Consider the following 15,867-nt stretch of genomic DNA (forward strand, 5'->3'; position numbering starts at 1 on the left):
TTTGCAATGCTTTTTATTTTTATGCTCTTTTTACCCGTTTCCATGGCAAAACTGACTTCTCTGATTGGTGGATCTTTGTTCAGTATTAAGGGTATGGGCCTATTTCTTAAGTGGTAATTTTTTCACAATGAATTCGAAACAGAACTCGTGTCTGAAGTCTTTTACAAATATTTACTGACCATATAAATATTTGTGTTTTTCTTCAGCTGCTAAGGAAGAGAAGAGGAAGTTTGTGTGTGTGCAGAACATCTCCATCAATATAACAAGGCTCTTCATCAGAGCAACACCATCCGCATGTCAGACGCCTTCAGTTTCCTCCACAAATACCACAATGAAGAACTCAAGACCAAATCCTACCCTGATGATGATGGCACCATTACAGTCACCGACACGGAACGATGCCTTTTCACTTTGTTTGAAGGTATCACAAACACGGACGCCACACAAAGTGCACTGAAGCTAGTTTTCTCTGCGGCTCCAACAATTACATAAAGGAATAGTTCGCCCAAAAATGACAATTCTGTCATCAACACAAAAGGAGATCTTAGGCAGCATGACAGCCTCTGTCACCATTCACTTTTATTGCATGCAAAAAACAAGCAATGAAAGTGAATGGTGACTGAGGCTAACATTCTGCCTTACATCTTCTTTTGTGTTCCAAAGTGGAAAGAAAATAATATGGGGTCGGAGTGACAAGTCAGTGATGACAAAGTAAATTTTTTGGTGAACTAAAATGCTAAATCTTTCTCTTTGTATCTGTACCTCATTCTACAGACATAAAGGCAAAGCTGCTGGAGCTGAAGGGGAAGCCACAGTATGAAAATAATAATCTGGCGCAGCTGAAAACCATCATGCTGAAGGAATTCAGCACCAGAGAGAAGGCGCGAGGAATCATATTCACCCAGACTCGGCTCAGTGCCATCGCTCTCAGCCAATGGATTCAAGAAAATCCCAAGTTTGATGAAGTCGGAGTCGCGGCCAGCTATCTGATTGGTGGAGGAGATCAGAGTGTGGTGAAACCAATGACTTCTGTAAGTCACTCTCAAACAGACACACTCATTTTTCTTCTGCTTGAATTTAAAGGGATAGTTCACCCAAAAATAAATAAATTAAATAAATTCTGTCATCATTTCCTCAGCCTTATGTTGTTTCAAACCCATATAAATTATTACTATTATTATTATTATTATTGGCAATGAGACATTTTAGAACCAATGACGTTTATTGTCACTGACATCAAACATGACAACATATCTAAGGGGCAGTTCACACTGAACGCATCATTGTGCAACAAACAGAACTCTCGAGGTGCATTTTTAGAAGTTGAAGTTCATTTTAACCTGACATGGTGACTAAAAACTTGTCACTCTTGCGCAAGATGTTGAAATAGATGCTGTCGGCTTATTAAGTGTAAAATTGTGCATGTAAACATGCAGATAGAAGATAGTAACAGAATTGTCATTTTGGGGTGAATTATTACTTTAAATCTTTCTTTACTTGATTAACTGGTGTATATACCTAGCCAGGTATTTCACAACTCATTTTTTACTTTGCTTTGCTAATCTTTTGTTATGCTCTCTTCAGGCAGAGCAGAAGGATGTATTGAACAAGTTCCATGAAGGGGAAATTAATCTGCTGATCGCCACACACTGTAGCAGAAGAGGGACTGGACATTGCAGAGTGTAATTTTGTTATCCGCTATTCCCTTGTGACCAATGAGATCGCCATGATTCAGGTGCGATTTTTACCAATAGGTCATTTTCACCAATTTATTATGTTGGCTTGACAAAGCCAACATACTGTTATTATACAGATATTTAGTTTGTTTTTTTTTTTTGTTTTTTAAATCCCTATACCAAGATCGAAATGAATAATTGTAACTCCTCCAAGAGCTTTCAAGCTACATCTACCAAACTTGGCACAGACCTTCAGACTGTTCTGAGTCGAGTTGCTATGTCTTTTCTAACTGATTAGAATTACGGTTTTCGTACACTGGACGATCAAATCTGCGAAAAATCCTTACACGCTGTCTACAACAGACACAAATGTTGCATCAAAAGCAAATATATCCCATTATAATCGATGAAGCTGTCTACACTGGAAGCGTCCATTGCTGCGCGGTACATCGAAAGTAAACTGTCAAAAATTCTAACGTAAGCAAACCAACACAATGCCTTTAATCTGCTTTAAATTAAGATCTTTCTTTCTTTTTCTCTTTTTATATCTGACATTCTTTCTGCCTGTTTTTTGACCATCGTGCCTGTAAAGCCTAAAAAATTACAAACCTTTAAAACAAGTGTAAACTTTCATACAAGGCTTTGTCAAGCCAACATCAAAGTTTGTCCAGACTACCTATCTAGTCAATCTTAAGATGCTTAATGTTGCTAAGGGCTTTACTTTTATAGTATGTATTATTATAATAATAAAAACTTTTGCAATATAGGCTTTTATGAAGCAGCACAAAATAATGCAATGAGCTAGTCATCCATTGTTTGAAAAAAATTCACTTATCAAACTCGATGCAAGTTACACAGCGACATGCACACAAAGACCACTTTCTGTTCAGTTCATTTCTATTTTTTTGGGTGAATGATTGGGCTGGGTATCAATACAAATTTCATGATTGGATTCTGATTCACAAGCTCTTGACTTGATTCTGATAAATTTGGGTAAATTTCAGTTATAAGTGTCCATTTGCTTGCATATGAAAGCAATTTGATGAATCTCGATGCCAATTTTGAACAAAATACTGTTCAAAAATAATTTCAATAAATGTTGCTTTAAGTTCAAGTTATAATTCAAGACAGATCAGTTGTAAAGTAAAAACAACAGACTTACAAGCAACAGATCAAATTAAAAACAGAACAAAGATACAAACTAAGGAAACAGTGCTCAACATTTTAACCGCAGTATCAAATAAACATTAAAAGAAAAATTAAAAAAGGAATGAAATGTAAGACACTGTAGATTATAATGCATGAATACTTTTTAAAGCCACTAAAGTTATCCATCCAAGGGCAGTGAGGGGTTTTCTAGTTTTTTTGTTTGATTAATATTAACATACTAGACAGCGTCAGGTCTATTAGGCTGCATTTACACGTCAAGTCCGATCTTTTGATACAGATCTACATTTTGTCCCGCTGTTTACGCTCACCTGATTGTGTTTACTTTAACACCTGACCAAGATGGACATTTTCACAGAATTGTGTATTTTACCATTTAGGTACACATCTGCATTACCGCAACACTGTGAGCACTCTCAGACCACGCGCACACATAAGACACCTATCATTCAGTACCATCTTTTGGCTGCTCCCATTAGGGGTCGCCACAACGGACCATCCGTGATCCACATATTTGACTTGGCACAAGTTTTACGCCAGATTACGCCCTTCCTGACACAACCCCCAGTGGCTGGGGGACTCTCACTCACACCTACGGGGCAATTTAGAGTCTCCAATTCACTTAACCTGCATGTGTTTGGACTTGGTAAGTTGGTAGGTTCTCATTTCTGTCTCTGCATGGAAGTTTTCAATTATTATATTGTGTTAAATGACACAATACTAATGTTTTAACTTAGGAAGAGTTCAGAAATCAATATTTGGTGGAATAACCCTGATTTTCAATCACAGCTTTCATGTGTCTTGGCATGCTCTCTACCAGTCTTTCACATTGCTGTTGGGTGACTTTATGCCACTCCTGCTGCAAAAATTCAAGCAGCTCGACTTTGTTTGATGGTTTGTGGCCATCCATCTTCCTCTTTATCACATTCCAGAGGTTTTCAATGGGATTCAGGTCTGGAGATTGGGCTGGCCATGACAGGGTCTTGATCCGGTGGTCCTCCATCCACACCTTGATTGACCTGGCTGTGTGGCATGGAGCATTGTCCTGCTGGAAAAACCAATCCTCAGAGTTGGGGAACATTGTCAGAGCAGAAGGAAGCAAGTTTTCTTCCAGGATAACCTTGTACGTGGCTTGATTCATGCGTCCTTCACAAAGATGAATCTGCCCAATTCCAGCCTTGCTGAAGCACCCCCAGATCATCACCGATGATTTTTCCAGAGCTGTATGTAGAATATATATATGTAGGTTAATATAATGGCTTTTTGGTTGAAATGATGGTTCCTCTGATTAAAAAAAACAAAATCATCATTTTGGGGGAAAAAAATACATTTTTTGTTTTGCAAAAACATGATTTATATTAAATATTATCTAAAGGCTGGAAAATCGTATTGTTATTTAAATGTTTTGGTTATATTGCCCAACCCTAACTGTAGTAGAATCCAAAAAAATATTTTAAATAAAGACAAGCATTATTTGATTTTGTGTAGATCCTAGAGTTTCAGATCCAAGCCATAATGGAAAAGAAGGTGAAGACAAAGAAACAGCAGAAGGGAATGATGCAGGAATCTCCATCTAAAATCAGCTTGAGCTGCAGACAGTACAGTGTGTTTGTTTGCTCTGGAGAAGACATCGAGATCATCGAGAACATGCACCATGTCAATGTCATCAATCAGTTCAGGTTAAAACCCACAGAAGAATACAAATTTTTTGATTGTGACAAATTATTTTTCCATTTCAAGAAAACTCTGAAATATGAATACTAATGATGCAAATGTTGTTCATCCTGTTGATTCTTTACAAATCTGTTGTTGATTTCACAGCATGCTGTTTATAAGACAGGAGAACACCTCACTACAGGAGAGAATGTTGGACTGTGAGACTAATGGTGTAATCGCATGCAAAACCTGTGGACAGGTGTGTAACCACTTTGACTCTTCCATACAAATAAATACTAACAAATGTAACAAATTAAATTTGAGTGCCAAACTGGTTCACTCTTAAAAACATTATGTAAATGTGAACTTCACAGACCTACACCTGTATCAGACAACACTGGGATCCTACTGTCTATACAACCAGTCCAGAACAGTTTTTCTTTTTTCTTTTTTTTTTTTTTTTTTTTTTTTCCTCCCACACACACAATTAGGGTGATTCTCACGAAATGTGTCCAGATAATGTCCTGGTCAAATATAACCCCAAATCAAAATATATTTTGGATATAGAAAACTAAGCCTAAATTTAGAAACATTAAGAGTTGTTGGATTGTGATGTTACATTTAGGACAATTAAGCACATTTAACCCCCCCTAATTCTCATTATTGTCACACATCTGGACACATCCTTACTTTACTATTCCTACTGTTTTGATGATTCTCATTACGGTAACAGTCCTTTTTTTGACTGTATTACAAAAAAATGTATACTGTAGTACAGTGATTTCTTAAATTAAAATCAAACAATTAAAAAGGCAGTACCAAGCGAGTACTACTATGATGTATAAATACACTTTCACATTGCGGTAACGAGAATATCATTACTGAACATCTTTTTTTGTATTGCAGTAACAAGAATATCATGACCATTTTTTTTTCCGCAATGCGGTAATGAGAATATCATTATTGACCATCTATTTTTATATTGCAGTAACAAGAATAACATGATGACCATGTTTTTTCGCATTGCGGTTATGAGAATCATTATTGACCATCTTTTTCCGCATTGCGGTAATGAGAATATCATTACTGACCATCTTTTTTCGCATTGCGGTAATGAGAATATCATTACTGACCATCTTTTTTTCGCATTGCGGTTATGAGAATCATTATTGACCAGCTTTTTCTACATTGTGGTTATGAGAATATCATTATTGACCATCTTTTTTCGCATTGCGGTAATGAGAATATTATTACTGACCATCTTTTTTCGCATTGCGGTAATGAGAATTTCATTACTGACCATCTTTTTTCGCATTGCGGTTATGAGAATATCACTATTGACTATCATTTTTTGCATCGCGTTAATGAGAATATCATTACTGACCATCTTTTTTTGCATTGTGGTAATGAGAATTGGGGGGGGGGGTTAAATGTGCATAACTTTCATGACAATCATGTCACAATGAAAAAAATCTTAATAACCCTAAAAATCTTTATTTTCTATATGCAAAACTTTATTTTGATTTGAGTAAAATATGACAAGGACATTTTCTTGACAGGTTACATGAGAATCACCCACTAAGGCTGGGTGATGTAGCAAAAAAAATAAATAAATAAATAATAAAAAATAATATATATATATATATATATATATATATATATATATATATATATATATATATATAGACACACACACACACACACAATATATTTTTTCCGACTTTTGATGATATTAAATATACATCTAACTATGTATTTAATATATATTAACTGTAAAATGGCAAAGAAAGGGTCACTTTTTCATTTTATTTGAACTACAAGTTTAAACATCTGTCTTTATCTTGTGAGAAAAAGAATCATGAAACTAATCTAATAACACAGTTTTTAGGGAAGTTAATTGGCAAATAAAAAGTGCGTTCAAATCACTGCCATATTAAATGTTGCGTAATTTTATACTGGCAGCAAAATCATCACAAATATTTTGTGAATATTATATATATTTCCTAAATTTTTGTCCCTTTCCTGAGCAGCCATGGGGCTCAATGATGCTGTATAAGAGCTTTGAGTGCCCCTGCCTCCATATCAAGCACTTTGTGGCCACATACGGCTCAAAGAAGAACATGTTCAGCCAATGGAACAAGCTGGCCATAAGATTCCCTGCATTTGATTACACCCAACATGCCGATCTGCTCATGGAAGACTCATGGGACGAAGACAAGGACACTGACTGAAAATAAACATGCAGAAGAATTCAGTCAAACTCATTCAAATTAAATGTCATAAAATGATACATTACAGTATATACCATTCTGTTCTGTCTTATGCACTGTAGCATAAGTGGAGTCTATGGATGGGGTAAATTCCTTCATTTAAGCATTTGAAGCACTTTTAGATTCTGATTCTGTCTAAAATCAGATTACTTATTTTCATTTCTTCTTAAGTACCTCATGATGAACAGTTTACCCAAAAATGAAAATTCTGTCATGATTTACTCACTCTCATGTTGTTCCAGACAGCCTCAGTCATCATTCACTTTCATTTTATGGAGAGAAAAAAAATGCAATAAAAGTGAATGGTGACTGAGACTGTCAGTCTCTAACAGTTCTGATGTTCTACAGAAGAAGTCATATGTGTTTGGAAAATTATTCACACTTTTATACAGTATAGTCCTAATGCTTTAAAAGAGAGAGAGAAAAAAAAAAAGAGTCTCTATTTACACTGCATCCAATTCCAATTTATTATATTGGCTTGACAAAGCCAACATACTGTTATTCTTCAAATATGGTTTAGGTTTTTTTTTTTTCTTCAAATTCCTTAAAGTCGGCATGAAACGGAAGTTGCGACTGACTTCACTTCCGTATTGTGACATATTTCCGAGTAAAACAGCTAATTGAACAAGAAAAAATGTAGGGTGGGATTTGAGTTTATCCACTGTTTGTTGATTGGATTGTGAAAATATGGACGTTGCACAGGGGAACAGAGGCAGATATGAATTCGAGTTTGCAGTGCACACACACCCCTACCACCTTGCTGCACGAGTCAGAGCCGGTTATCTGTGAAATTGAGCAGCAATCTCAACACATTTATGATCAAACTGACAATGTAAACGCACGAGTCTTTGCTTACGAAGAGGCTGTAGTCGTTGAAAAACGAGTGAGTAAAAGATAACCATATTTTAACATTCTGAATCACAATATACTAAATATAAAAGGAAAAAAAACACTTACTTGGGCTGTGTATCCCAACATAACGGCATTCAAAAATATAAATTAACTCCAGAGGCATCCGAAGCGTTGTATTCATTAGTGATCACCACAGCAATTCAGGCATGAAAAGTCTCGAACACAACCGCGAATTTAGCGTTATTCCTCCTCCTTTGAAATGTAAATTCAAGCCAGTTGACCCGTCACCAAGGAAGTTTGGGGTTAAGGAACGATAGTTTTGAAGGAAAATAGACAAAAAAAAAAAAAAAAAAAAATACACCTTGCCATGTCTCTCTCTCTCTCTCTCTCTCTCTCTCTCTCGTTCACTTTTTTCTTTCTATCTGTAACCTTCAAACTTTTTTAAATTTTTTTTATTAGTGTTACATTTTCAGACAAGGCTTCGTCAAGCCAACATCCAAGTTTGTCTTGACAAACTTTACCTATGTAGTTTATTTTATGTTAAGGACTGACAGACATACTTCTACAACAACTGAGAGTACTGTAGCTGTCTGGGATAAAAATGACAGAAAAATGGGAATTTCTTAAGTATAAATTCACTACAAACACATTCCCAACTGTCATTAGATTTCAAACCACACACACATATGGTTTGGATCTGGTTTGTAAAAATCAGACTTCATGTAGTTTCCTGCTGTTCAGACTTCAAACAACTAAAAGGTTTTGATGGATATGCCAAAAAAAACTTATTTTGGCTCTCTGTTTGAACAGTGTCAAAACCACAGCTTTAAACCACAGTCACTAGTACTGCACTAAATTAAGCATTTTAACATCGATGTACCTCTATGATCAGGGCTTTTTAAATACATCTTACATTGTAAACTTCAGTATATGTGAAACCACTGGAAAAATGAGCAGTTAGAGATTTTATTGAGTCCCAGTTGCTTCCTTATGTGGCCTCATTCATGGTGTTTAAAATAAACAAATGAACATGCCACTTGATTTGTTATCTATACTCTCTTGCATGAACAGTTATTGATGATAATGAATGCATTACAGAAATGAAGCATCAGGAAAGACAGTGACACAAACTGTCACACCTGTTCAGGTGTTCTCAGGAGGGCACTGGCTCCCTTTGAGATAACATCACATGAGAAAACCTGTCACAACACTGGCTCTCATTATGCATGACAAGTCTTGAAAGCTGAACGAGTTTTTCCAGCGTCAAAGTACTTCCTTTCCTGACATATGCATTAATACATCATGTAAACACTTTTTACCAGTCAAAAGTTTAGACACACCTCACTTTTTATTATGAATATTTTCCACATTTAGAAAAATGGTGAAGTATTGGGGAAAGAAAAGTATGGGAATTACATAGTTACCAAAAATGTGAAACAAATCAAAATATTGAAATTGTGTTTTGATTCTAGCTCTGCACACTCTCTCAAGCAACTCCATGAGGTTCATACTGAAATGCTTTTAAAACAGTATTGAAAGAGTTCACATGTTGACTGCTTTTCCTACATTGCTTTTTGTTTAAATGTTTGATTTGTAAAGATATCCATACATACAGTAGGCATAATGTATATTTGTCTAAATAAATAATTTCAAACATTTAAGCATAAGCCTTTAGATCAAAAGGTTTATAAGGCCATGAAACACAAAAATGCCTCTTGTTACAGTTAAATCTATATTATACGACAAATGTTAGAAAATTCTACTTGCTAAGAACAGGGGTGTAGTTTCTGGGGGGGGGGATGGGGGAGGTAAACCGTACCTACGTAAATGCTTCACACTGCAACCCCCCCCCCCCCAACTGGAAAATTTCAAGAAAATGCAAAAAACATTTGACGTTACTAAATGTAACATTTAGTGTTTTGTTTGATTGGAAACCATGATATTAATCACAATTTTTTTTATTTTATTTTTTTTTTATTATTATTATGTTGACAGCCATTGTTTTTTAACCCTAAGAAATAAAAACAAATCTGCATTTAGTTTTGTAATTAAATAATATTTCTATCACCTTTAACTCACTCACTGGTGGTTATATGGCCATATTCTTTGTAAAGCTGCTTTGGAACAATATTTATTGTGAAAAGCTTTATAGAAATATCTTTGAATTTAATAATAAAGAACGTTTCTCTTCAGGTTTATACAGTACATCTAACATTACTCCAATAGTAAAAAAAAAAAAAAAAAGAAGAAGATGAACACAAAGTTGATTTAATATTTCATAGATAATACATTAATTTATTTTTAATAAATAAATCATTGCTTTGGTACAATGAAAATATAAATCTTTGCTAATAAAGAACTTTGCTAACTTGTTGCCCTTATAATATTGCATTTACTATTTTTCTAAGATAGTAAAAATGGGTCTAAATACATCAAAATATACAGCTGCCTTTATATTTTAGAAAGTATGGTCCCTCATGAATATATCAAAATATTTGTAGGTCTGTAGCATCAAAAAGTTTGAAAACCCACACTCTAAAAAATCTGAGACATAAGCAAAGTTTTAAACAAAGTACAAACCTAATCCTATAATGCATACCTCATGTCTTTAGTGACCCAGGTCTTCATTCCACTCCCTGTACCTCATCAATTTTTTTTTGGAGTTATGCCCACACATCTTTAGCATTCCTTGGCGTTTCTCTTCTGAATAATGTTGATAAGAATGGCAAAATTGCAAAAAATATATATTTGTTTAATAACTGCTTAATTATTTAAAGTGTATAGGGTTATTAAAGACCTGAGGTATGTAATAGTCTCACTTTTTTTGTTCTTGTTGCAATTGTATAAATAAGATTATTTAATATCCATAAGTTTACTATGACAGAATCTATATATTTCTTTGTTTATTACAAGACAAATGAGTACTATATTAATATGAATGACTACTATATACGTTGATTTTCTGTGTGACAATTGTGAATTATAAAGTATTCCATATAAGTGTACACATACATATTATACATGTTATTTGTTACTGCAGGTGGCACTGATGTTTCAGTGATTGACTTGATTTATATTTGGCATTGCTACTTGATGAAGAAGCAACGTGGAAGTAAACTATAGCAAGTGTAACACATGAACTGAATGACTATTGTCATTTGGGTGTACTACTGAAATTATGCAAGTTGTACGTCTATTTAGACTCAAAATGCCTGAGAAATACATATTTGTAGCTTGTGTTTTATGTGTGGCCCAAATATTTGTGTAAATGCACTTAGGGTTCAAAGTAATTTTACGCATGTCTGGTACAAATATGTGGACTTGTTTCATGAATACAGCGTATACTTTTTTTGAAGTCTACCTGGAAAAGGAAAATGAAATGTTACAACCTGCCCCGTTGGCGGGGCAGGTTGTAACATGTGAGGGGCACTTTGTAACATGACCATTATGATAGCTTAGTATCCCCCTCTAACAACTAGATCTGATCTAATAAAAATAAATAGAAGATAAACTAAAATATTGTGTCAATATAAGCCATTTATTAACTTTGTCATGTATGATATAGCAATAAGTTTGACACTAGACAATGACTATACAACAAAGCCACAGCATTGGCCGAAATAATGCATGGATTGATCCCACACACACACATCCATTAAGGGGAATTATGTAAATTACATATCTGAATAATTGCATATAGTTTGTTCTAATTGGGATGTGCCCCATCGGCGCAACTGGGATTTAAACTTGGCTAGTCACTTCCACCAGGTAGATAAGAATTAAAAGACTATGTAAGATGCTAGGTAACAGATTGGAGATTAAAATGAAACCAAGTTTGCCTCGTTTTACATAAACACTAAAAACAGAGATGAAAATTAACTTTCCTGTGAATTTTTACTTTAATAAGCTTTTGCCGATATCTTCCAAATTTTGCTGCAATTTGTTCTTTACAGTGTTGATATGGCATCAAGTAACTAAATTTTGTAAGTTAAAGAAACATTCTTTAAGTAGCTTTTACTAGATAATTTTAAGTGACACTAACTTAAATTTTATAAGTTCGAGAAACTTTATCAAGTCATTTTTACTAGCTATAGCCCTGGTTAAAGCAGCAAAACACATAATAATTCAGATTCTACACTATTTCTAGGTCACTAATCAAATGTAAGCAAATTTGTGACACTGACTGTTAACTCTGTACTACAGACGGTCAGTCTCTTTGCTTCCACTGAAGCACACAAGATGCTCTTTGGAACATTCTCAAATGCTGGATAACATGATGATTGCTTTTGCACAAACCTACAGGGTCTCACGTGCTATATGCTGTCATTAAAGCAAAAGGGGGACATACCCCCATAGTACCAAATACTAAAAAACACTGAAAATAATTTATGCATTTTTTCAGCTTGATCTGCTGATCATCTAATTTACATAATTCTATTAAATTTGTGGTGATCCCACAATTTGTTCAGTGTCACTCATTTGAAAACAAAACCGATTCTCTTTGCATATGTCTGCAGACCGGTTCTGCTGAAGTCAATAGAGTTAATGCAGCTGAGTTGTACAGCACACAAGAGCGAGTTATAGGCGCTCACGGAGAGAAGCACGTCCTAAATCCTCTCCGATGGAAAGTTATGCGGAATGCTGCGTCTGAGGAAGTCTCCCAACCATTCCTTCACTCCTGACTCAATGATGCATCGGAGGAAGTACATTTTTAACTCGGAAAAGTACAATCGGACGGAATAAAACGCAGCTGTCTGTCCAACTCTCGCACTACCGTGGACATAAATAGTTCAAATGTGTTTTTATGACGCCTGAATGCACAGAAGGTGAGAAATATTCGAGCTAACCCTCATCGATTGAGATTGCCGAAGATTGGATGCGCGTTTTTAAACTTCTTGCGCAATTATGGTCAGTATTGAGTTTTTTTCCACTCATGCACGGTGTGTATTTTGTGCTCAACCTGTGGGCTTTAAAAGTTAAAAACGTTATGTTGGATGTAAAAGAAAAGTTGAGTATGATAGTTTCAGTGCAGTTTCTCTGATACATTGAGCAATTCGATCCTTGCTTTGACACAATGACTTGTTCTGTGGTGATCTGTAAAGTGTTCTGCCTCACCTGTAGGGCTGTAACAAGGTGTGCTTGGCGCTGGTCGGAGCAGTTGTCGTCATCACGCTTATTGTTATTCCCACGGCAATTTACGTGAACAGTGAGTGACTTCTCAATCTTCTGCATCTCTTCTGAAAAATCTAATTATTTATAATAAGTTAAATAAAACGTTTTTATAGGGATAATTGAATTTGTATAAAAAGTACTGAATGTGTACTCCAAAAAACAAGCCTTGTGATTATATATATATATATATATATATATATATAAAGAATATTCGGAGTGTTTTGCAGTTGGTTTCATGTCTCTATTAGAATATTACAAACATGTACACTAGGCTACTATATTTATTTGATAACATATAGAATGTAAATTCCACTAACAGAGCCTTGTGTAATGAAAGGGATATTTTTTAACAACATTCCATATTTGTTGTGATGTCATAATGTCAAATGGTTACATTGCTTCATTGATTTATATGGCTAATAAAATTGATATGAAAAAAAAATCTCATTTTTTAAAATTCAGCTTTGTGCTTATGGGCGAAGAAAACCTATTCATGCATTTCCAAGTTGGTTTGGCTTGAAAATGTGATTAAAATAAATAGAGTTTAATGGGTGTTGTCGTGAATGTCAATTACCGCACTCGATGTGTATCGATATACTGTTCCTAACGAAAACCGCTCGAGCAGCGTATCGCGATTTCTGCTTGTAATACTTTTGAGTGTTTTCTGTTTGGCGCCACGTGGAAATATGAATTGTGTGAATTTAAACTTATTATAAATACTACTTGTTTATAGCGAAGAGATTGAGTGTAGGTTGTATAGAACCTTTGTCATTTCCCCACTATTTTTATGAAGAAAATATATTTAACTATAAATTTACCTTTGTTATATATACATATACACATACATACATACAGGGTTGGGGAGTAACAAAATGATTTCTGTTTGTGAATTTTTATTTTTATTTTTATTTTATTTATTTTTTTTTTTTGGTGCCACGTAAAATATTATGTTAATAAAAATGGTTTATTATAAGTACAGGTATTATTTATATTTATAGAGAAGAGATAGAATATAGTTGTAAAGCACCTAGTGATGTAGTTCCTATGCATTTCCAATAAAAGCTTGAACTAATTGAATATTTTTTTTTTCATTAGCATTACTATACAGATTATATAATTATATACAAGTAATAAATCCACTCCTGTCCATATAAATAATCTAAAAAACAAACTCATGTGATTTTTTCCTGTAGCGCCCCCATGTGACTACTAAATAAACTCTTAATATGAGAATGTCATATCCAACCTGGTAAAATATATACCAGTTGTCAAATCAAATCAAATCAAATCACTTTATTGTCACACAGCCATATACACAAGTGCAATGGTGTGTGAAATTCTTGGGTGCAGTTCCGATCAACATAGCAGTCGTGACAGTGATGAGACATACGCCAATCTACAATAAACATCAAATTAACACAACGCAATTTAAACATCTGTTATACATAATTAAACTCGACTTAAAACATCAGATTAACACAACACAATTTAAACATCTGTTATACATAATTACACAACTTAAAACATCAAATTAACACAACACAATTTAAACATCTGTTATACACAATTACACTCAACAATATACAATAATAACATACATTGCACAGTATACAATATGCTGTTTTTTTTTTTTTTTTTTTTTTTTTTTTTTTTTACTATATAGATACTATATAGATACACATTATTCAATAAAAATTAAAATATATATGAAAAAAGTATATATATAGAATGTACAGTATTGTACTGTATTGACATTCAGGCTGTCGGTTGATAGTCAGTTGTTAAGAGAGACATAATATAATGACAGTAATATAATTTATGACAGTCCGGTGTGAGATAAAAGAGTAATAAAGTGCAGGAATGATGTATTTTGATCGTGGGAGATCAAGAGTTCAGAAGTCTGATTGCTTGGGGGAAGAAGCTATCATGGAGTCGGCTGGTGCGGGTCCTGATGCTGCGATACCGCCTACCTGATGGTAGCAGTGAGAACAGCCCATGGCTCGGGTGGCTGGAGTCTCTGATGATCCTCCGAGCTTTTTTCACACACCGCCTTGTATATATATATGAGTTGTGCTCAAACGTTTGCATACCCTTGGAGAATTGGTAATATATGTACCGTTTTTAAAGAAAACATGAGTGAGCAGGCAAAACACATTTCTTTTATTTCTTATGGGATTCATATTCAACTGTAGGTTATAACAGAATGGCACAATCATAAAACAAAACATGGCAACAAAGAAAAAAATGAAATGACCTCTGTTCAAAAGTCTGCATACCCTTAGTTCTTAATACTGTGTATTGCCCCCTTTAGCATCAATGACAGCGTGCAGTCTTTTGTAATAGTTGTCTATGAGGCCCCAAATTCTTGCAGGTGGTATAGCTGCCCATTCGTCTTGGCAAAATGCCTCCAGGTCATGCAAAGTCTTTGGTCATCTTGCATGAACCGCACGTTTGAGATCTCCCCAGAGTGGCTCGATGATATTAAGGTCAGGAGACTGTGATGGCCACTCCAGAACCTTCACCTTTTTCTGCTGTAACCACTGGAGGGTCAACTTGGCCTTGTGCTTAGGGTTATTGTCATGCTGGAATGTCCAAGAGCGTCCCATGCGCAGCTTTCCTGCAGAAGAATGCAAATTGTCTGCCAGTATTTTCTGATAACATGCTGCATTCATCTTGCCATCAATTTTCACAAGATTCCCCGTGCCTTTAGAGCTCACACACCCCCAAAACATCAGTGAGCCACCACCATGCTTCACAGTGCGGATGGTATTCTTTTCACTATAGGCCTTGTTGACCCCTCTCCAAACATAGCGCTTATGGTTGTGACCATAAAGCTCTATTTTGGTCTCGTCACTCCAAATTACAGTGTGCCAGAAGCTATGAGGCGTGTCAAGGTGTTGTTGGACATATTGTAACTGGGCTTTTTTGTGGCATTGGCGCAGTAAAGGCTTCTTTCTGGCAACTCAACCATGCAGCTCATTTTTGTTCAAGTATCGTCGTATTGTGCTCCTTGAAAATACCACACTGTCTTTTCCAGAGCAGCCTGTATTTCTCCTGAGGTTACCTGTGGGTTT

At 35.1% G+C, this 15,867-nt stretch overlaps 1 protein-coding gene and 1 pseudogene across 5 annotated transcripts in view; both read left to right on the forward strand.

The window, feature by feature from the left end:
* Positions 1-6,738, forward strand: part of LOC127448044 (interferon-induced helicase C domain-containing protein 1-like) — a 43,947-nt pseudogene extending 37,209 nt beyond the window's left edge.
* Positions 6,739-12,161: 5,423 nt separating this feature from the next.
* The window catches only part of fap (fibroblast activation protein, alpha), a 28,017-nt gene continuing 24,311 nt past the window's right edge, over positions 12,162-15,867 (forward strand). For 4 of the 5 annotated variants that reach the window (XR_007898494.1, XR_007898496.1, XR_007898495.1 and 1 more), the window contains exons 1-2: positions 12,162-12,529; positions 12,743-12,827. Coding sequence is in view for 1 of the 5 variants with exons in the window: in XM_051710635.1 (XP_051566595.1) it covers positions 12,527-12,529; positions 12,743-12,827 (88 nt within the window). In the remaining 4 variants the exon portion in view is untranslated. The remainder of the gene's footprint in view (positions 12,530-12,742; positions 12,828-15,867) is intronic. The other variant, XM_051710635.1, reaches the window with a different exon arrangement.

The sequence above is a fragment of the Myxocyprinus asiaticus genome, chromosome 11 (genome assembly GCF_019703515.2).
Source record: "Myxocyprinus asiaticus isolate MX2 ecotype Aquarium Trade chromosome 11, UBuf_Myxa_2, whole genome shotgun sequence".
NCBI lineage: Eukaryota > Metazoa > Chordata > Actinopteri > Cypriniformes > Catostomidae > Myxocyprinus > Myxocyprinus asiaticus.